The sequence below is a fragment of the Aulonocara sp. 'chitande type north' Nkhata Bay genome, linkage group LG17 (genome assembly GCF_057382095.1).
Source record: "Aulonocara sp. 'chitande type north' Nkhata Bay isolate Kocher_YH1m ecotype deep benthic linkage group LG17, A_spYH_male_GT1.1, whole genome shotgun sequence".
Taxonomy (NCBI): domain Eukaryota; kingdom Metazoa; phylum Chordata; class Actinopteri; order Cichliformes; family Cichlidae; genus Aulonocara; species Aulonocara sp. 'chitande type north' Nkhata Bay.
In genome coordinates, this window is record NC_141360.1 from 11224928 (window position 1) to 11247683 (window position 22756).

The 22756-nt window shown below is 38.0% G+C and overlaps 1 protein-coding gene across 1 annotated transcript; it reads right to left on the reverse strand.

Annotated features, from left to right (window-relative positions):
• Positions 1-1589: 1589 nt before the first annotated feature.
• Positions 1590-21543, reverse strand: LOC147309690 (complement factor H-like). Its single transcript, XM_086268582.1, has 11 exons — positions 21365-21543; positions 14609-14791; positions 13877-14044; positions 11078-11245; positions 10551-10742; positions 10274-10459; positions 6171-6338; positions 5644-5835; positions 5367-5552; positions 1936-2115; positions 1590-1841 (listed from the first exon to the last, which is right to left on the reverse strand). Exons 1-11 carry the CDS (start codon positions 21426-21428, stop codon positions 1654-1656), a joined length of 1875 nt encoding a protein of 624 aa, XP_086124708.1. The 5' UTR covers positions 21429-21543; the 3' UTR covers positions 1590-1653.
• Between the last annotated feature and the right edge of the window lie 1213 nt (positions 21544-22756).

Genomic DNA, 22756 nt, shown 5'->3' on the forward strand with positions numbered 1-22756 from the left:
ACAGTGGGTAAAAATGAGCCACACCCTGTTAGGTAATCATAAGCAACAGTCATTATGTGACAATAACCACTGAAGAGTTGAAAGAGCAGTAAGCAAACTAGACCAGTGAAAATTATTTTTGGCATGTTCATATAAGTTCATTTAAGGCAGCGGTCCCCAACCTTTTTTCCGCCACGGACCAAAATTTAACGGACCGGCCTTTAAGGTGTCGCGGATAAATACATCAACAACAAAAAAACTAGTATTGGTACCGAAAAAAAGATTTATTCATAACACCCAGAAAAACCGATTTGGCGATTAAAAACAATAACAAAATAACGCTAAAAACCGATAAAAATCCTGAAAACCTGAATGCCATAAATGTCATCAATTAGGCTGGAATAATTTGTTTCTAGTGGCTTCTATTGTAAGTGCTTTACATTTCAGCATGACATCCTGTATGTGTCCTACAATGAGGACACTTGAAGCTGGTCATTTTCTTAGAATGGAGCTAAAGATAAAACCAAAACAAAACCAAACTTTCATAAGAAATCTTTATTCTGCAGTAAGGGACATTAAAAACCTAATAATGTTATCATTAAAAATATTAAAATGTGAAGTAAGAGCAAAATGTATGTTTGATACATTCAGTCATGAGTATTTTATACTCTTATTATTCCTGTTAAGAATATCTGGAATATGCACTTCTTACAGTGGCCATGTTACACAGTACTCTGCTCAAATGTAGGTAATGTTAGACATGAGTCTCCTGGAATTAGACCTCAGTACTGTTAAAGTTGATTTACTGACCCGTTGCTGTGTCAATAAAAGTGCAAAAAATAAGAGTGCTTCTGGTGTCTTGCTTTAAGATAAAGTCCCATATTTTTTTTGTTGTAGCTTTTTGAACAGATGGTGTCTTATTCTCAGCGATTTTTTCTAATTATTGTTCTCAGAGTTAAGATTTAATTCTTATATTTAACTCAATCAAGAAAGAAACAATTCAGTCTCTTTCCTTGTAATAAGTCAAATTTTCTTCATTTAAGCATAAATTTTAGACAGTTTTGTCTAGTTAAAAGGCATCGATTAATTTCTAGTTTTAACAATTCTAGTCAAGCAACTTTTGCTCACCACAATGGCAGATTTTTTTTCTTCTCAAAACAAGAAACTTTTGTCAGATTTAAGAATATTTGGCCTGTTTCAAGTATAACTGTTTATGCAGTGCCGGATCTCAGTGGGGGGTACACTGCAAAAACTCAAAATCTTATCAAGTATATTTGTCTTGTTTCTAGTCAAAATTTCTAATCACACTTAAAATACAAGAAATCAGCTACAGAGCAACATTTCAGTGAGATATAGGAACTTGTGAAAAAGTCTTGAAAACATATTGTTTTATTTTATTGTTTTATTTTTTGTACCTTTTTAACATTTCACAAAGTAAACTTGTTTTGTATTATGAACACATGTTTTTGTTGGCTGGTTAGAGTTACTTTAATAAATGCACGACATCTTGCATTACTTAAGAGTGCTTGTGGATTAGATTTATACATTTTAATTTAACATATGAGTTTTACTTCTAGTGTGAAGTAGAAGAAAGCAGAAAACGGACCAAATCAGACAATCTGTGATTTATTATTCCACATCTGAAAACAGAAGATCAGAAATCATTTCAACTTTTCACTCTCGGCATGTGGGTAGGACTAACACACCACTATTACATCTCTGACGCATTGCCACAGTACCAGTAGATAATCCTCTGGTACACCTGAACTCTATTATTTCATCATGAACTAAATACTTAGTGCCACTTGATTTCAAGGTGATGTTATGCTGTCTCATTTCATCTTCATTCACAATGCAAGGCCCTGCAAGAGACAAAGATATAAGAATATTATGATAAAGATGTAAAAGAATATTATGATAAAATTATTCTTAATATTGGGGAGAACTGTAACTTACTGAGGCATCTCATGTGTCCAGTCCATTCACCATAGAGGCAGGTTTTGTAAGGTTCTCCCTCCATAATGTAGTGACTCTGACACATGTATTCAATAGTTTCATTATGGCTGTAATGCTCTTTGATGGCAGTCTTGGTGTCTCCATCCTCAAGAGCTGGAGGTATCCCACAGGGTGGAATTTCTGAAAATAAGTGAAGAGCCAAGATTGACAAAAAGATGATCACGTGGCGCAGCTGTGATACTTTCAGGAACGTTGGTATGCTGGCTTTTGAGGAAATGCTGTTCAATTATGTTTTTTCCTTCAATGAAAAATGCCTCAAAACCTTAGAAAGAAACATGTAGCTGTATTTGTTTTCCTGAGTAACTAATATTATTTTCTCATATTTATTCTATATATCGTTTACTGAAGGACATGAATAATTAAGTAAATGTCTAAAACATGCATTTGCTAATAATAAGCATTAAAAGTTTTCTTAACCATTCATTAATTTACTTAAGAAACTGTTCCCTTAATCACAAGTAGCAGATCTGAGTTTTTTTTCTTTTTGACATTTTTCAGGGAATTGAATTCATATGATGCTATAATAAGTGAATTCATTTGAAATTGAACACAGTTTCACAAATTTAGTATTTGTATCCATTCTTGCCGGGGGAGCTAGATGATTTTTGTGGGGGTGGCCAGCCTGAAAATATGATTTACACATGATTTTAAATTCAAAATCCAGAAACTCACAATTCACTTACTGTTCTGTACTACTACAAAACACTGTGTGGCTACAACACGCAACTCAATGATGTGGTCGTACATGCTACTTGCAAACTGTAATAGTAGTAAAAGAAAAAGCCAATTTTCGCCTCTTGTATCCTCGATCTTGTTCTTTCAGTCACTACCCACAGCTTGTGACCATAGGTGAGGGTAGGGACGTAGATCAACTGGTAAATCAAGAGCTTCTCTTTTACACTCAGATCTCTCTTGAACAAGATGGACCAGTATACCGCATCACCAATCCATTTGTGGATCTCCTGCTCTCTTCTCCCCTCAGTTGTGAACAAGACCCCGAGATACTTAAACTCCGAGAAACACTTGGGGCAGGAACTCATCCCTGACCTGGAGTGGGCACTCCACCCTTTTCCAGCTGAAGACCATAGCGTCAGATCTGGAGGTGGTGATTCTCATTCCCACCGCTTCACAGTCAGCTCCGAACTGTTCCAGTGCAAACTGGAGGCTTGCCTAGATTATTTTGTGCACTGGAATTTAATAGTACAATTTTAAATAGTATATTACTAATAGTAAGAAAGTAAGTAAGTAAAATTTATTCATATAGCACTTTTCACAGATAAAAATCACAAAGTGCTTTACAACACAGGAAATGGAAATATAAAAACAATATAACAGTAAATAAAACAATGTAAAACAATAAAACTATAAAAACAGCATAAGAAGAAATTAATCAAATGCTTTTCTAAATAAAAATGTCTTCAGCTGTTTCTTAAAAGAATCAATGGAGTCCGTGCAGCGAAGAGACAGTGGGAGAGAATTCCCCAACCGTGGTGCCACAGTCTGAAAAGCCCGATCACCACGAGTTTTAAAACGAGTGTGCGGTACCACCAGCAGTCTCTGATCTAATGACCTTAAAGCCCGAGAAGATGTATGTGGTTTCAGCAGGTCAGATAAATATTGAGGAGCTTGACCATGTAGGGCCCTAAAGGTTAGAACTAAAATTTTAAAATGAAACCTAAAATTTACAGGCAACCAGTGAAGGGAGGCCAAGACTGGAGTGATATGCGATCTTCTCTTGGTGCCTGTTAAGAGACGTGCTGCAGCATTCTGCACAGTCGGAAGACGATTTAAGGCTGATTGGTTAAAACAAGTAAAAAGGCCATTACAATAGTCTAAACGAGAAGAAATAAAAGCATGAATAATCATCTCACGTTCAAGCTTTGATACCATTAGTCTGAGTTTAGAAATATTCCGTAAATGATAAAAACAGTTTCGGACCAGCTGCTTAGAATGCTGCTCGAGCGACATCGAGCTGTCAAATATGGCACCGAGGTTTCTAAGGGTTGATTTTACAGAAGGGTCTAAGAAGCTGATATGCTGTCTAATTTCTGGGACCATGTGGTCTGGAGCAATAATTAGAGTTTCTGTTTTATCAGAGTTTAGTTGGAGAAAATTATCATTTAACCATTTGTTGATTTCTGTCAGGCAATTACTTAAATTAGACAATTTATAAAACTCAGACATTTTGAAGGAACAGTATAGTTGGATGTTGTCAGCATAGAGATGATAGGAGATATATTTATAGCGCTTAATAATTTGGCCTAGGGGAAATACATAAAGTAAAAAGAGAATTGGACCCAGGACAGATCCCTGAGGTACCCCACACGGCAAAACTGTTGATTCTGATGTGACATGATTCATGCAAACAGTAAAAGATCTCTCAGACAGATTTGATATAAACCATTTTAAAACAACACCAGTAATCCCAAACAAGTTCTTGAGTCTGTTTATCATGATACTGTGATCTACTGTGTCAAGAGCAGAGCTGAGATCCAACAGGACCAGCACTGTATATTCTCCAGAGTCTGCTGCCATCAAGATATCACTAGATACTCTAAGTAAGGCCGTTTCAGTGGAATGCAATTTACGAAAACCAGACTGGAACAGCATTTTTAACGGCATTTTTATCCAGAAAATAGTTAAGTTGTTCTACTACTGCTTTTTCTAAAATTTTCGATATAAAAGGCAATTTGCATATTGGCCTATAACTGTTAGGAAGAGATGGATCCAGCTGGGGTTTCTTTCATTTTGGCTCAACAATAGCTTGTTTAAAGAAGCTGGGGACTGAGCCAGTATGAAGAGAAGTATTTATCATTTCCACAATATAGGGGCCAATTGAATCAAACACACTAGTGAAAAATGAAGATGGAAGGACATCAAGGGGGCTTGAAGTCTGTTTTATATGACAAAGCAGGCATCTGATGTCTTGTAATGTAAAAGGAGTAAAAGAGGACCAAGTATCAGAGGAGAGCAAGTTGAAAGTTTGATATTGAGAAGATGATGGAGAGAGTAGTATAGTATAAATAGTATAGAATAGAATAGTATAAAATGTTGTGTGTGTGCGTCTGCTGTTTGTGAGCTGGAAAGGTGCCAGTGTCCCTGAGACATTTTCACAGCATGCACATAATCATGTGGTAAAAGATTTCAGTCTGTGTAACTGTAATAAAGAAAACAAAATCAAAAATTTTCTGTGTTAAAAATAGTACAGGATACTCCCAATACCTAGCTTCCAAACACTCACTGCTTTTTAACCATTTCCAGTTTCTCATTGCTGCAGTGAAACTGAAATTAATGCCCAGTTCTTACAGGTTTTTTTTGATGATGTAAAGTATTTGCCCCACCATTTTTATTTATTTATGTCATGTACGTACGTAAACACTTAATGGCGAGCTCCTTCCATTCCCCAGCTATGCAGTTAATCGTAGCTTTTCCTTCCATAATGTAATTGTCAAAGCACTGATAGGTTACTTCAGAGCGAGATGGGTATTGCTTCCGATAACGAGTTGTAATAACAGCATTTTCAACTTTGGGTGGAGGGCTGCAGTTATCATGATTAGCTGTAAGACATCACAACATGTACACTATTAATTTACACTCTGTAATCTTTTCATAAAAACATGCATCAAAATAATGGTTGAGGTGACTGACATTTACAGATATCATCAAGTGATCCATTTAAATCCCATCGTCCGTCACGACAGGTTAATTCCTCAATCTTAGCAGAGTATCCTTCATTGCAATCAATGAACATCATTTCTTGGGTCTGTCCGTGTCGTTCAGTACTCCCTAGTATTCCTTCCCCATTAGGAATCTCAGGAGCTTCTCGACACTTTTGTTCCTCTAAGGTGGATATGATTACAAACAATCAGGCAAAATATTACAGATGGATGAAATCCATTTCCATATTTAAAAATGTGATCAGAATAAGCAATGGAAGAAACTCTGTATGAATGCACTTATTGTAAGATATTACAGAAAATATTTTCACACCAGTTTTCTTAAACATAACTGCAGATAAAACTCAAATGTTAAAAAGATGTTTAAAACAGATTTCAAAACTTATATTTTTCTACCTAAACATCTTATACTCCCCATCTTGACATTGGTATTGAACAAGTCACTGTGTTTGCTTCAAGCTAATAACAGAAGATACTTTAATTAGAAACTTTAATTACCAATACAGCTTTCAACTCCAGACCAAACACCGTGCACACATGTGGCTTCACCCCACCAGCCTTTGCTGAGAGGTTTGTAACCATCCTCACACCTGAAGTAAAGTTTGTCACCATGTTGCCAAACTTTAAGTCTGCGGTCAAAGCTCGTTGTTGGACATCCTGTTATAGCTATCAGAAAGACAGATATTACATTTAGATATTATCACAGAGCAGTCAGAATACATTCTTGTGTTATTAGTAGTGATTCATAGATAACATTATTCAACTATCTTTGGACTAGGCTTAAATATCCTTAATACTATTGAATAGACTGTGTAATGTCTGTTATTAAGTGACTAGCATTGAATCCTGCTGACTTTGGCAAACCTCCATTTCGTGTGGTTTTTGATTGTCTTTACGTGAGATGTTTGGATGAAATTTGGTTCATGACTGTCACTACTATTAGACTTTCAGACTGCAGCTTTAGATTCTTACCAAAACAGCAAAAACCTCAGCCACAAGTGAGACTGAGCTTTCAACTTGCATTTGACTTTTACCACTGCCATCTTAATGGATGGGTTCACCCGGGTCTACGCCTTTAACAAACTAGTGAACTCAGTAGGCATTAACAAACATACTTCTCTTTTGTATTTACCACCCCAATATCAAATTTTTTGAGATGCAGTACAAAAGGTAAATGAAAAGATACAGAAATGATTTGCAAATGTCATAAACTGAAAAATACACAATTTTAGGATTTTTTTTTTTTTTAATTTGATGCTAGCGACACATCTGAAAGAAGTTGACAAGGAAAGAGTCATCCTTTCTACTAGCATCCCTTCTTATATATTAGAATTGAAGAAATCAGGTGCTGGACCTTTGGGACAGCCGCCCTGTGGAATAGGCTTTTAGTTGCGCAAAGCCTTCCCATGATGTGTCAGATGTTAGTGAGCGAGGACCCAAAATGCAGACTCAGGGAAGCAGAGGGAGCTAAACAAAACAAGAGCTGGTGATTTCAACTGATAAACAGACACAAATCAAATAATAATTTTTTTTATATTTGCGGTTCTATTTCTTACAGGAGCATGTGTAACAGAAAACAATACCTCATCTCATTATTATTATTTTTGTTGTGTATGGTAAAGATCAATATAGACTATCCAGTCACTTATACACTGCAATCCAAAGTGTAATTAAAGAAATATTATATAAATAATACATAAATATCTTATTCGAATGGTTACTGTCATGAGTGAAAGTTAGAAAGTCAGCCACTGGAGTTGGAGCTCCATTCACTCATATCAGCAAGGAGAGAATGGCACAATGTACTGTAAATTCATTAAGATCAAACAGCCTCTGTTTTAATAAAACAGACTTTTACAGCTATGACTCCATCTGTTCTCTGTAAAATGTTATTTACTGCATTAACTGACTTCATGGTCAGTATATAACGTTACTCATATACTGCACTGACATAAGGAATATATATATACCTGAAAATTAAATGTTAGAAAAACAAATTCATTAATTAGAGGCGACCTACTTCTTAACAGTTTTTTTTTTTAATTCTCACTGATGCTTCTGGTGTGAATCTCTCATAAAGAACAGCAGGAGGTTCGCTATGACAAAAACTCCAGACCCTGAGTAAAACATCATGCCCATTATCATGATATGGCAATAGCCAAACTGGCCTCCAGGTGTCACTTTGGAGATTTCAGATTGAGGAAAAAAGATGAATGAAGCAAAACCAGAAGCAAAACATAAGGAACACAAACTCTCAAAATAAAACAGGAAGTGAGATATCACAGAAGACACATAAATGAACTAAATAAAAGGAAGACGACACAAGCATGGAAGACTAAAGGAGGAATCAAACTAATAGAAGTGGGAATTAGGAATAGAAGTAAATGTGAACGCTAAACAAAAAAAGGATTCAAACAGATACTTAAGCCAAGGTTAAAGTCGGATGCAGACATGGACAACCGGAGACCCAAAGGCCCAGTTATTATTCTGTGTTAAACTTCTTTGATGTCTGCTCGACGTCTACCACCAGGTGCAATACCATACAAATTCTTTTTGGATAAGTTAGCTCCGTCAAAAAAAAAATCAGTACCTTGGCACGAAACCTCGCTCTAACCATCTGATGACAAAATTTACGGCACTGGGATCCGAATGAGCCCCAAGCAGATTTGTATGTGTGGAAAGTATAACCTTTTCTTTATTTTCAGGGCAAGAAATCCCAGAAAAAGATGGACAAGGCGATGACATCATTGTCAAGGAAAATGCATGTTACTCTTTGATAAGAGTAACATGCATTGCTTCACAAAAGAAAAATGAGAAAGTATGTAACGCATTTTCATGGCAAGGACCACTCCTTGCCATGTCCCTCTCCATATGTGGATATGGAGAGGGACAGAGGGCCACGAATGGAAACTCGAGTCCGACGCAAACTGCGGGAATATAGAAGAGACTACTAAATATGAATGACAAGGAGGATAGGAGCTACACTCACAGGCAAGCAGTCTAAATAAGAAGGTAATATGCTCTATTTGGTTTCATTGTGTCCAAGTCGGTATGTTGATAGTTCAGTTGATCAGATTTATAAGTTACCATATATGTTGGACTCATCTAGTGTAAGTGGGATATACCAGTTGGACAGTCGCCACAACACTAGGGAAAGCCCCCACCGTATGGTGGGTCCTTTCTCTCCTCTCTCCAACAGGGACCTAAAAGGGTCGAATGATCCTGAGTATATGGACGACTCTATATTGGTTCTATTGTTTTTGTGTACTAATCTTAGTTTTGTGTTAACAGTGGGGGCACAATGTTTTATTTCAGTGACATTTGGAATGCACATTCATGGTTCTGTCTGGCGGTATAATAAAGCCAAATGTTAAAGGTACTCTCACTTAACGTAAATGGACTCCAAAGCCCGACAAAGCAGGGAAAAATTCTTAGTAAACCGAAAAGAGAGGATATTGATGTGGCATTTCTACAAGAGACACATTTGGTGGGCCTTGAGCACGAGACACTTAAGAGACAAGGTTTCAAGCACGCTTATTACTCTTCAAATGGTTTAAGACACACAAGAGGAGGGGGGTTATTTTAATATCAGGGAAGGTCATTCTTGAACACTTTGCTACAATTAGGGATAGAGAAGGCAGATTTATCCTGGTACAGGGCAAATTGGATGGGGAATTGATCACGTTCTATAATGTTTATATTCCTCCAGGTTCCACATTTGATTTCTATATGCAAGTACTCGAGAAAGTAGTGACAGAGGCACAGGGATTACTTGTCTGCGGAGGAGACCTTAATATTACATTAAAACCACATCTGGACGCATCGGGGAAGAGAATATCTCAATCACAAAAACTAACTAGAAAACTGAACCTTCTGATAGAGGAGATGGGATTGGTGGATACTTGGAGGCGTCTCAATCCAACGGCAAGGAACTATACTTACTATTCATCTCCACATGCAACTTATTTGAGAATAGACTACTTCCTCACTTTTGGTACTGATATGAACAAAATACACGAGTACCATATTGGGCCAATGGACCTTTCAATCATTGCCCTCAATATTTATCTTTAAACTCTACTCAAAGGAGAAAAATAACCAACTGGAAATTAAATTCTAGTATACTGAACGAACGGACATGTGTGCATCTGATGTCTTGTAATGTAAAAGGAGTAAAAGAGGACCAAGTATCAGAGGAGAGCAAGTTGAAAGTTTGATATTGAGAAGATGATGGAGAGAGTAGTATAGTATAAATAGTATAGAATAGAATAGTATAAAATGTTGTGTGTGTGCGTCTGCTGTTTGTGAGCTGGAAAGGTGCCAGTGTCCCTGAGACATTTTCACAGCATGCACATAATCATGTGGTAAAAGATTTCAGTCTGTGTAACTGTAATAAAGAAAACAAAATCAAAAATTTTCTGTGTTAAAAATAGTACAGGATACTCCCAATACCTAGCTTCCAAACACTCACTGCTTTTTAACCATTTCCAGTTTCTCATTGCTGCAGTGAAACTGAAATTAATGCCCAGTTCTTACAGGTTTTTTTTGATGATGTAAAGTATTTGCCCCACCATTTTTATTTATTTATGTCATGTACGTACGTAAACACTTAATGGCGAGCTCCTCCCATTCCCCAGCTATGCAGTTAATCGTAGCTTTTCCTTCCATAATGTAATTGTCAAAGCACTGATAGGTTACTTCAGAGCGAGATGGGTATTGCTTCCGATAACGAGTTGTAATAACAGCATTTTCAACTTTGGGTGGAGGGCTGCAGTTATCATGATTAGCTGTAAGACATCACAACATGTACACTATTAATTTACACTCTGTAATCTTTTCATAAAAACATGCATCAAAATAATGGTTGAGGTGACTCACATTTACAGATATCATCAAGTGATCCATTTAAATCCCATTGTCCGTCACGACAGGTTAATTCCTCAATCTTAGCAGAGTATCCTTCATTGCAATCAATGAACATCATTTCTTGGGTCTGTCCGTGTCGTTCAGTACTCCCTAGTATTCCTTCCCCATTAGGAATCTCAGGAGCTTGTCGACACCTTTGTTCCTCTAAAGTGGATTTGAAAACAAACAATTATGCAAAATATTACAGAGGGATGAAATCCATTTCCATATTTAAAAATGTGATCAGAATAAGCAATGGAAGAAACTCTGTATGAATGCACTTATTGTAAGATATTACAGAAAATATTTTCACACCAGTTTTCTTAAACATAACTGCAGATAAAACTCAAATGTTAAAAAGATGTTTAAAACAGATTTCAAAACTTATATTTTTCTACCTAAACATCTTATACTCCCCATCTTGACATTGGTATTGAACAAGTCACTGTGTTTGCTTCAAGCTAATAACAGAAGATACTTTAATTAGAAACTTTAATTACCAATACAGCTTTCAACTCCAGACCAAACACCGTGCACACATGTGGCTTCACCCCACCAGCCTTTGCTGAGAGGTTTGTAACCATCCTCACACCTGAAGTAAAGTTTGTCACCATGTTGCCAAACTTTAAGTCTGCGGTCAAAGCTCGTTGTTGGACATCCTGTTATAGCTATCAGAAAGACAGATATTACATTTAGATATTATCAAAGAGCAGTCAGAATACATTCTTGTGTTATTAGTAGTGATTCATAGATAACATTATTCAACTATCTTTGGACTAGGCTTAAATATCCTTAATACTATTGAATAGACTGTGTAATGTCTGTTATTAAGTGACTAGCATTGAATCCTGCTGACTTTGGCAAACCTCCATTTCGTGTGGCTTTTGATTGTCTTTACGTGAGATGTTTGGATGAAATTTGGTTCATGACTGTCACTACTATTAGACTTTCAGACTGCAGCTTTAGATTCTTACCAAAACAGCAAAAACCTCAGCCACAAGTGAGACTGAGCTTTCAACTTGCATTTGACTTTTACCACTGCCATCTTAATGGATGGGTTCACCCGGGTCTACGCCTTTAACAAACTAGTGAACTCAGTAGGCATTAACAAACATACTTCTCTTTTGTATTTACCACCCCAATATCAAATTTTTTGAGATGCAGTACAAAAGGTAAATGAAAAGATACAGAAATGATTTGCAAATGTCATAAACTGAAAAATACACAATTTTAGGATTTTTTTTTTTTTTAATTTGATGCTAGCGACACATCTGAAAGAAGTTGACAAGGAAAGAGTCATCCTTTCTACTAGCATCCCTTCTTATATATTAGAATTGAAGAAATCAGGTGCTGGACCTTTGGGACAGCCGCCCTGTGGAATAGGCTTTTAGTTGCGCAAAGCCTTCCCATGATGTGTCAGATGTTAGTGAGCGAGGACCCAAAATGCAGACTCAGGGAAGCAGAGGGAGCTAAACAAAACAAGAGCTGGTGATTTCAACTGATAAACAGACACAAATCAAATAATAATTTTTTTTATATTTGCGGTTCTATTTCTTACAGGAGCATGTGTAACAGAAAACAATACCTCATCTCATTATTATTATTTTTGTTGTGTATGGTAAAGATCAATATAGACTATCCAGTCACTTATACACTGCAATCCAAAGTGTAATTAAAGAAATATTATATAAATAATACATAAATATCTTATTCGAATGGTTACTGTCATGAGTGAAAGTTAGAAAGTCAGCCACTGGAGTTGGAGCTCCATTCACTCATATCAGCAAGGAGAGAATGGCACAATGTACTGTAAATTCATTAAGATCAAACAGCCTCTGTTTTAATAAAACAGACTTTTACAGCTATGACTCCATCTGTTCTCTGTAAAATGTTATTTACTGCATTAACTGACTTCATGGTCAGTATATAACGTTACTCATATACTGCACTGACATAAGGAATATATATATACCTGAAAATTAAATGTTAGAAAAACAAATTCATTAATTAGAGGCGACCTACTTCTTAACAGTTTTTTTTTTAAATTCTCACTGATGCTTCTGGTGTGAATCTCTCATAAAGAACAGCAGGAGGTTCGCTATGACAAAAACTCCAGACCCTGAGTAAAACATCATGCCCATTATCATGATATGGCAATAGCCAAACTGGCCTCCAGGTGTCACTTTGGAGATTTCAGATTGAGGAAAAAAGATGAATGAAGCAAAACCAGAAGCAAAACATAAGGAACACAAACTCTCAAAATAAAACAGGAAGTGAGATATCACAGAAGACACATAAATGAACTAAATAAAAGGAAGACGACACAAGCATGGAAGACTAAAGGAGGAATCAAACTAATAGAAGTGGGAATTAGGAATAGAAGTAAATGTGAACGCTAAACAAAAAAAGGATTCAAACAGATACTTAAGCCAAGGTTAAAGTCGGATGCAGACATGGACAACCGGAGACCCAAAGGCCCAGTTATTATTCTGTGTTAAACTTCTTTGATGTCTGCTCGACGTCTACCACCAGGTGCAATACCATACAAATTCTTTTTGGATAAGTTAGCTCCGTCAAAAAAAAAATCAGTACCTTGGCACGAAACCTCGCTCTAACATCTGATGACAAAATTTACGGCACTGGGATCCGAATGAGCCCCAAGCAGATTTGTATGTGTGGAAAGTATAACCTTTTCTTTATTTTCAGGGCAAGAAATCCCAGAAAAAGATGGACAAGGCGATGACATCATTGTCAAGGAAAATGCATGTTACTCTTTGATAAGAGTAACATGCATTGCTTCACAAAAGAAAAATGTTTGTGGAGCTCATCAAGGAATCTAAAGACAAAGATAGACTAAAGATAGACTTCTGTCAGAGGGCCCGGTGGCGCCAGTGTCCGGCAGCCTCGCCTCTGTCAGTGCGCCCCAGGGCGGCTGTGGCTACAATGTAGCTTGCCATCACCAGTGTGTGAATGTGTGTGTGAATGGGTGGATGACTGAATGTGTAAAGCGCTTTGGTGTCCTTACGGACTAGTAAAGCGCTATACAAATACAGATCATTTACCATTCTGTAGAACCAGATGCTTTTCTGCAAGTTCCCCGATTTGAGAGAATTCATGTTGACTGAACTTTCATATTAGCTTCACTTTTCAGTCCTGAAAGCAATGCTCACCTTTTATATACAGTTTATACATTTGTCTTTTGTCATCAGTTGTTTACAACATTTATATTTGTCATGAAAAACAGTAGTCCTTGAATAACTGAATAAATGTATCCTTTTAAGTTTATTGCATTTTCTTACCTGTACATTCATTAGACCTATCCCAGCCATCTTCTCTACAGGTTAGAGTGAAACTTCCTTCATAACCTCTCCTGCAGTTATACTGGACACGATCGTTGTACCTGTATTCAGCCTGAATTTTTCCAGTAATATCTGCATTATTAAACTGTTGCCTCCTGCATTTTATCTCTGAAAGGAACAAAACCACATTTATTAAGCTTCTGCATTTACTTTGATTCAGATAATTTTGTCATGTAAAACATTCAGATACTTTCATATAATCATTTAAGTAAAAGCAGCAGCTCCCCAGTGTAAATGTGATTCCATTTAACAGTTCTGTATTTTATATTTGAATATGTTCAGTCAAAGGACAAGAAAAGTGTTCAGTTGTGGATTCAACATCCAGCTGAAAGTTGTTGTGGCAGTAGAAATGTTTCTTGCAGTCTGTACAGAAAATAGTATCCAGTGAGTATTTGTACACTCTTTCGGTTAGTGCTTGGTTAGTACACAAATAAACAAAAAAATGAATGTTATTACCATTTTCTCTCACTATGAACTATCACACAGAGTCTCTAAAATTTATATTGCTGGTTCGTAAGATTTTACTCTATGACTGAATGATCCTTTGAGGCTTCTGTTTGACCAAAGACATTCTGCAGTTCTCTCCTGTTTTCTCAAATATGGACTAATATTAAAGAAATTAAAAACGATCATGTCAGAATTAGAAGAAAAGTGAACTAAACTCCACCATACCTTGACAAAGTGGATTTGGTTCCCATCCATCTCTGGTGCATGTGGCCCGAGTGACGCCATCTTTCCTCCTGTATCCTGATATACATGTGTACCTGACAGTATCACCCAATTTCTTTGTCTCATCACGCCAAGACGCATCCCAGCGGGACAAAAGTCTATCTTGTGGACGGATACATGTAACCTCTGTAAAGAAAGAAAGACTGGATAATCTTCAAAAAAATTGTTCATCATCCTCATGGCTGATTGAACTACATGAAAGCAAAGAACAGTGAGCTTAGAATATGTGTCTAAAGCTTTTGTAGTTTTATACCTTGACATACTGGTCTGACAGACCACTGTCCATCCTCATTGCAAGTAGTCTCAACTGAGCGCGTGCGGGTTCTCCCAATCCAGTATCTCTCCTCACATGTAACTGTTACCGTTTCACCAGGTGAAAACCTACTTCTATGAGCAGGTCTTACGAGGACACAGAGGACGCAGCGGAGGATCTGAGAACACGGGGCATAGAGGTGGTCCCCACACGCGCAAACTCGGGACCCAGCACCGAAGAGAAAGTATGTAACGCATTTTCATGGCAAGGACCACTCCTTGCCATGTCCCTCTCCATATGTGGATATGGAGAGGGACAGAGGGCCACGAATGGAAACTCGAGTCCGACGCAAACTGCGGGAATATAGAAGAGACTACTAAATATGAATGACAAGGAGGATAGGAGCTACACTCACAGGCAAGCAGTCTAAATAAGAAGGTAATATGCTCTATTTGGTTTCATTGTGTCCAAGTCGGTATGTTGATAGTTCAGTTGATCAGATTTATAAGTTACCATATATGTTGGACTCATCTAGTGTAAGTGGGATATACCAGTTGGACAGTCGCCACAACACTAGGGAAAGCCCCCACCGTATGGTGGGTCCTTTCTCTCCTCTCTCCAACAGGGACCTAAAGGGGTTGAATGATCCTGAGTATATGGACGACTCTATATTGGTTCTATTGTTTTTGTGTACTAATCTTAGTTTTGTGTTAACAGTGGGGGCACAATGTTTTATTTCAGTGACATTTGGAATGCACATTCATGGTTCTGTCTGGCGGTATAATAAAGCCAAATGTTAAAGGTACTCTCACTTAACGTAAATGGACTCCAAAGCCCGACAAAGCAGGGAAAAATTCTTAGTAAACCGAAAAGAGAGGATATTGATGTGGCATTTCTACAAGAGACACATTTGGTGGGCCTTGAGCACGAGACACTTAAGAGACAAGGTTTCAAGCACGCTTATTACTCTTCAAATGGTTTAAGACATACAAGAGGAGGGGGGTTATTTTAATATCAGGGAAGGTCATTCTTGAACACTTTGCTACAATTAGGGATAGAGAAGGCAGATTTATCCTGGTACAGGGCAAATTGGATGGGGAATTGATCACGTTCTATAATGTTTATATTCCTCCAGGTTCCACATTTGATTTCTATATGCAAGTACTCGAGAAAGTAGTGACAGAGGCACAGGGATTACTTGTCTGCGGAGGAGACCTTAATATTACATTAAAACCACATCTGGACGCATCGGGGAAGAGAATATCTCAATCACAAAAACTAACTAGAAAACTGAACCTTCTGATAGAGGAGATGGGATTGGTGGATACTTGGAGGCGTCTCAATCCAACGGCAAGGAACTATACTTACTATTCATCTCCACATGCAACTTATTTGAGAATAGACTACTTCCTCACTTTTGGTACTGATATGAACAAAATACACGAGTACCATATTGGGCCAATGGACCTTTCAATCATTGCCCTCAATATTTATCTTTAAACTCTACTCAAAGGAGAAAAATAACCAACTGGAAATTAAATTCTAGTATACTGAACGAACGGACATGTGAACAGTTGACAAAAGACATTGCTGAATACCTGGAATTCAATGATAATAATAATAATGGATTGGATTTATATAGCGCTTTTCAAGGCACCCAAAGCGCTTTACAATGCCACTATTCATTCACTCTCGCATTCATACACTGGTGGAGGCAAGCTACGGTTGTAGCCACAGCTGCCCTGGGGCAGACTGACAGAAGCGAGGCTGCCATTTCGCGCCATCGGCCGCTCTGGCCAGCACCAGTAGGCAAGTAGGGTAAAGTGTCTTGCCCAAGGACACAAAGACCAGGACAGAGAGCCCAGGGATCGAACCGGCGACCTTCCGGTTACAGATACACTTCCCAACCCCCTGAGCCACGGCCACGGTCGCCATGCCTGATAAAGATGAGTTACCCCCACCGATTTTGTGGGATGCGTGCAAAGCAGTGATGAGAGGAAAAGTTATTGCTATAACCTCCAATATTAAAAAATCCAAAGTTGCAAGATTCCAGAAGTTGCAGTTGGAACTATTGTAATTAGAGGCCACACATAAAAATACTATTGATACTAAGACAAAATTAGAAATGGCAAAGAAGAGAAATTTAATTAATGAGATATACACTCATGACATCCAAACGAAATTAATGTTGACCAAACAAAGATATTATGAGGGGGGAGCTAAATATACGAAACAATTGGCATATAGATTTAGGAAACAACAAGCAGACAGAACAATGTACAGGATAAGGGACCCGGAAACCAAAATGGAAATGCAGGGTATAGAGGAAATTAAGGATTGCTTTAAGAGATACTATGAAAAATTATATTCACAACCACCCACAAACAACGATGATCAAATGGAGAGTTTGCTTGACATGTTACACCTCCCTAAACTTACAGTAGAAGAAAACAAATCATTAGTGAAGCAAATTACAAGGGAAGAACTTCACATGGCGATTGGAAAACTTAAGGCAAACAAATCTCCAGGTACAGATGGTTTTACTGCGGAGTGGTATAAGAAATTAGGGGAACCTTTGACACCGGTCTTACTTAAAACATTTAATTGGCTACTTACGAAACTAGAATGTTCCAACTACAGGCCAATAAGTGTATTAAATGTAGATTACAAATTGTTTACGTCAATCATAGCACGGAGACTTGAAGGGTCTAGACCAAACTGGATTTGTTAGGTCGCACCAAACCCACGATAGTGTTAAGAGAACTCTGCAAATTATTAGACATATTAATCTAAATAAAATACCAGCTATATTATTGAGTCTAGATGCTGAAAAAGCTTTCGACTCTGTGAGATGGGAATTTTTATTCCAAGCAATGCTTAGATTTGGGTTTAATGGGTCCATCATTACAATATTGAGGGCTTTGTATAATAGCCCAACTGTAAAAATAAAGATTAACGGTGAACTTTCAGATGCTTTTAAGCTTGAAAGGTCCACAAGACAAGGATGCCCACTGAGTCCACTCTTATTTGCTATTTTTATAGAGCCATTGGCTCAAAGGATTAGGCAGAATGGTAAAATAAAAGGGATTAATATTGCTGGAAGTGAGCAGAAATTGGCCTTGTTCGCAGATGATGTTTTGGTTTACTTATCAAAACCTACTGAATCACTTATGGAGCTCATGTCAGTGTTAAAGGAGTATGGGCTATACTCGAGTCGGGATATAAATTGAATATACAAAAAACCCAAGTTCTTAGTGGGCGACCGTGGCTCAGGGGGTTGGGAAGCGTATCTGTAACCGGAAGGTCGCCGGTTCGATCCCTGGGCTCTCTGTCCTGGTCGTTGTGTCCTTGGGCAAGACACTTTACCCTACCGCCTACTGGTGAGGGGCCGATGGCGCGAAATGGCAGCCTCGCTTCTGTCAGTCTGCCCCAGGGCAGCTGTGGCTACAACTGTAGCTTTCCTCCACCAGTGTGTGAATGAATAGTGGCATTGTAAAGCGCTTTGGGTGCCTTGAAAAGCGCTATATAAATCCAATCCATTTTTATTAGTAGCTTTTATAGCCCCCCCCCCCCCCCCCCCCCCCAAAAAAAAAAAAATCTGCACAGCAAACGCAAACTAAGCTGGGACAAAAGAACTATCAAATATCTGGGCATAAACTTATCAATGGATACAGGGATATAGGGCAAGGGCAACCCTTGGATAGTAAGTTCATTAAAGATATGGGAAAGAGTACTTAAAAAGTATCAATTAAACCAGAGGGCCGGATTCCTTAAGTGGTTTGCATATGACCCAGAATTTTTGCCTAGTAAGAGCGACTCGACATTCAAAACATGGGCAAATAAAGGTTTCACCACATACAGTACCTTGTTGAAAAATGGAAAAGTGATGAGTTTCCAGGACCTTAAGAAAAAGTTTGGGTTGCAAAATCAAGATTTTGTTAGATACTTGCAACTGAGGGACTTCCTGAATAAAAAGTTAAAAAATCCTCAGTTATCGACTGGGAAGGAAGAGATTATATATATATTCGAGAATGCATATAGAGATGCACCCTATCAAAAAATTATTTCCAAATTATATTGTTCACTGATCAATCTACGGGATGATGATACAAGATATGTTAAAGCAAGATGGGAAACAGAGAGCAATCTATCCCTAACAGGAGAGGAATGGGATGGGATCTGTAGGCAGCAGTGGCCAGTAACAAGCTCTCCCTCGTGGAGGGAATTCAGTTGGAAGAATGTAATTCGTTATTTTATTACCTCAGCTCAAAAATCCAATTATTCTCAGAATACAACATGCTGAAGGCATTGTGGACATGCAACAGCAAATCATTTCCACATTTTTTGGGAATGTCCCCGTGTGGTTCCATTTTGGAAGGAAATACATATAAGGTCATGGAAACAATCTTCCAAAAGAAAATACAATTTCATTTTGCATTATTGTACCTAGGCAACCTAGAGAGTCTTAATCTATGCAAACTGGATAAATATTTGTTCAGTGTGCTGTCAGTAGCTTCCAAAAAGGCCATAACTCGCCTTTGGCTTAAAGAGGATGCTCCTACTATAGATGAATGGATTGATGTGATATATACTATTTTTGTTATGGAAAGAATAACTTTTAGGCTAAAGTGGCAGGCGGACTCATTTGAAGAATATTGGTTGAAATGGTTGAAATAAGTACAAAATGGGAGGCCCAATTTTGTATAATGTCATTTTATTTCTTGGTTTGTTTCATTTGTTTTTGTTTTTGTTTTTGTTTTGGTCCGTTTGTCTCTTTTGTTGTTGTTTTGTTTTGCCTTGCTTTTCCCCCCACGGTGATTAAGTTGAATTTGTTGTACATGTTGTATAAATAAGAAAACTAATAAAACATAAATTAAAAAAAGAAAAAGAAAGTGTACATAAAAGGTAATTGCTGATTAACCTGTTGTAAAAGGAAGATTTCTGATAAAGTGAAAGCGATCGCTTTACTGGCAAAACCAGCAAAGTAGCTGCAATGTTTTCTTATTAATTACAATTTTAGAAGTTCAGTTTCAGAGTTGCTGCTCTATTCTCTATCAGGTGGTTGGTGATTGTTTGGCTGTTACTATTTAACTGCTGAAAGAAGGCGCTTCTAAAAGGAATCTTTGCTTTACTGTCACATTTTGGATTGCCGTACTCCAAAGCAGTGGCAGTCCTAGCCTGTCTGGTGCCCTTGGCAAACACTCACCACCACCCCCCTCCACACACACACACACACACACACACACACACACACACACACACACACACACACACACACACACACACACACCATATTAAAGATTGTACATCAACATAAAACTGTTGTCGGAACCATACTGAATTTCACCAGAGAAAAACACACACACACATATGAAGAGAGAGAGAGTATGCATAGTATGCAAATGGCTACCAAACAGCCATCATAATTCGTCATACAATGAGAACAGGACAAATCAGCAATTGACAATGACTAATTAATATTAAAATCTGCAACATAATGTATTGTTTGGAGTTTAGTCTGTTACTGTTATCATGGTCCGGGTGTGTGCCAGTGTGTCTCCCTCCGAGCCGGCATCTCCACCCCTGGGAGGGGCCTCAGTGTTCTGCTGATTGCTCACACCTGTGGGTAATTTAGCCGGGGTCTCATAAGGCCAGCGCACTCAACCTCTCTTCGCCAGATTCTCAGCTAACCCTAGTTAGTGCAGGGCACCACCGTGATTTCGCACTCGCTTTGTGAATTACCTTGTCTCATCATGTGTTTCTCTCATAGCCACACCAAGCTGCCAAACACTAATCTCTGCCGAAGAGCTCCAACCCGGACGCTGGACCACCTGACAGTCCCACAGGCTGTTCACCCGAACCACCTGCCTGCCTCCACGCCAGGAATTTCGGACCACACACCCGGACCACTCACCCCTCCACGTCACCACCGACCGACTCTGACCCTTTCCCTGGACCCAGTGTGACTCTCCCTCCAGCCCAATCCCCGGAACTGCTGTTTCCACTGACCAAGACCAGATTGCTTACTTAGCCCAGGCTGCTTAAGACCCCTTTGATTCAGTTGTGGCACTTCGCACTTGTTAACCTCACTTTCCAGTTTATGAACACTTACTGAGTAAATAAACATCGTCTCTAAAACTACTTACGTGCTGTTCGGCGTCCTGCATTTGAGTCCTTTCCCCTTTGAGGCGGCCTCGGCCGTGACAACTGTTACTATTTTTACCATTTCTTCTCAGAGCAACTGCAACCCACATAATTTCCTAAGTATTCTGATTCTGATTGTGGAGGTCTAAGTGCTGTCTCCGTAAGTCTGCATTTAAGTCCTACCCTGCCTGCATTACACAGCCAGTTCATGACACCAACTCCTGGATAAACTCCCATTATTCACATTAACATGAAAACCATCAAAATATCATGTAATAATTGAAATCACTTGAAGTACTTACCTTGGCTCTTCACTGACGTCAGTGAACATATGCACAAAAACAGGATTTTGGTTATTGCATGCATGTTGTCTTTGTGCGTCTGATCCCTCAAAGAAAACTAAACACTGCAGACAGAGAAAAAAAAGGTTGTTCAGTGATTTACACAAGTCTGTTCCTGCCTCCAAAAACAATCTCAGGCTCACTGGAAACAGATATAAATACTGTGATCACATGCTGCCACTTTAAAGACACAGTGGGACCCTAACAAACTGTTATAAACACCATAATGCTTCCCTAATGTTATTACACATAACAAAGTCACACACTGCAAAAACCAGATAATTAGATAACTCAGTAGACAAATAGTAGATTTTTCAGGCTGTTATATAAATTATTATTATGAGGTCATGTCATGCCATTAAAAATACAATTCACCAGTTGGTGAAAACACAAATATTTATAAATGGCTAAATGTTGATTTGATTTTTTGTTCCCGTTAATCATCTGCAGGAATCAATAGAGCAAAGAACATTTTTAACCTTACCAAGGTTTGAGTTGGAATTTTTTTTTTTTAAAGTACAGCAGTCTGAATATAAATGAACAGTCTGAATTACACTTAGGTACAAACTGGGAAAAACTTGGATAATCTTGTAAGAAAGGAGAGAACTGCATTCGAAATCAACAGTGATGAACTCTGACCTCTTGCAAACTACTAAAACAAAATGTAGCTGTTGAGCAATGCAGGATTTGCCTTTGTTTCTTAATATGGCCTCACGCTATTTATTCTACTTCTTGTCAACATACTTTACAGAAAAAGTAAACAGAAAGTTCAAAAACATGTCCCTGCCAGCACCACTTTTTTCCAAGAAATGTAAGACAGAAAGTAGGCCAGTGCTCAATGTTTTCACTCTTTAACACGTGTTTTCCTGTGTTTGCTCCAGAAAACATTGGTTTGATTTTATGCATATGTAGGAAAGTATAAAAAAGTTGTTTGTCTATTAATTAATATATTAATTTATAGCATTCAAAGCAGGAAGAGACAGAGAGGACAAAGTAATGTTGAAATGATGTAGGCTTTTGAAAAATTAAAGAAAACTCAAGTAACTCTTGTGAATGAAATGTCCATACAGTTTTGTCCTTTCCTTCATCTTCAGTCATTTTGATTTGAATTGTAATGTAAATCTAACCTTTTCCAGCTTTTGTACTTAACAAGTTCCTTCTAAAGAAGAGATTAATGTCACATTTGGTTGGTCTAAAACATTTGTGATGGTAAATTGTGAATCATTTTCTAATTTTGATGTTTTGCCATTGGACACGACTTGGTTATAACTCAAATATACATGTTCAGTTCAACCTAAACTCATACAAGATAAGAGGCCAGACTTGGAAACAACTGCACGTCACTAATGTTGT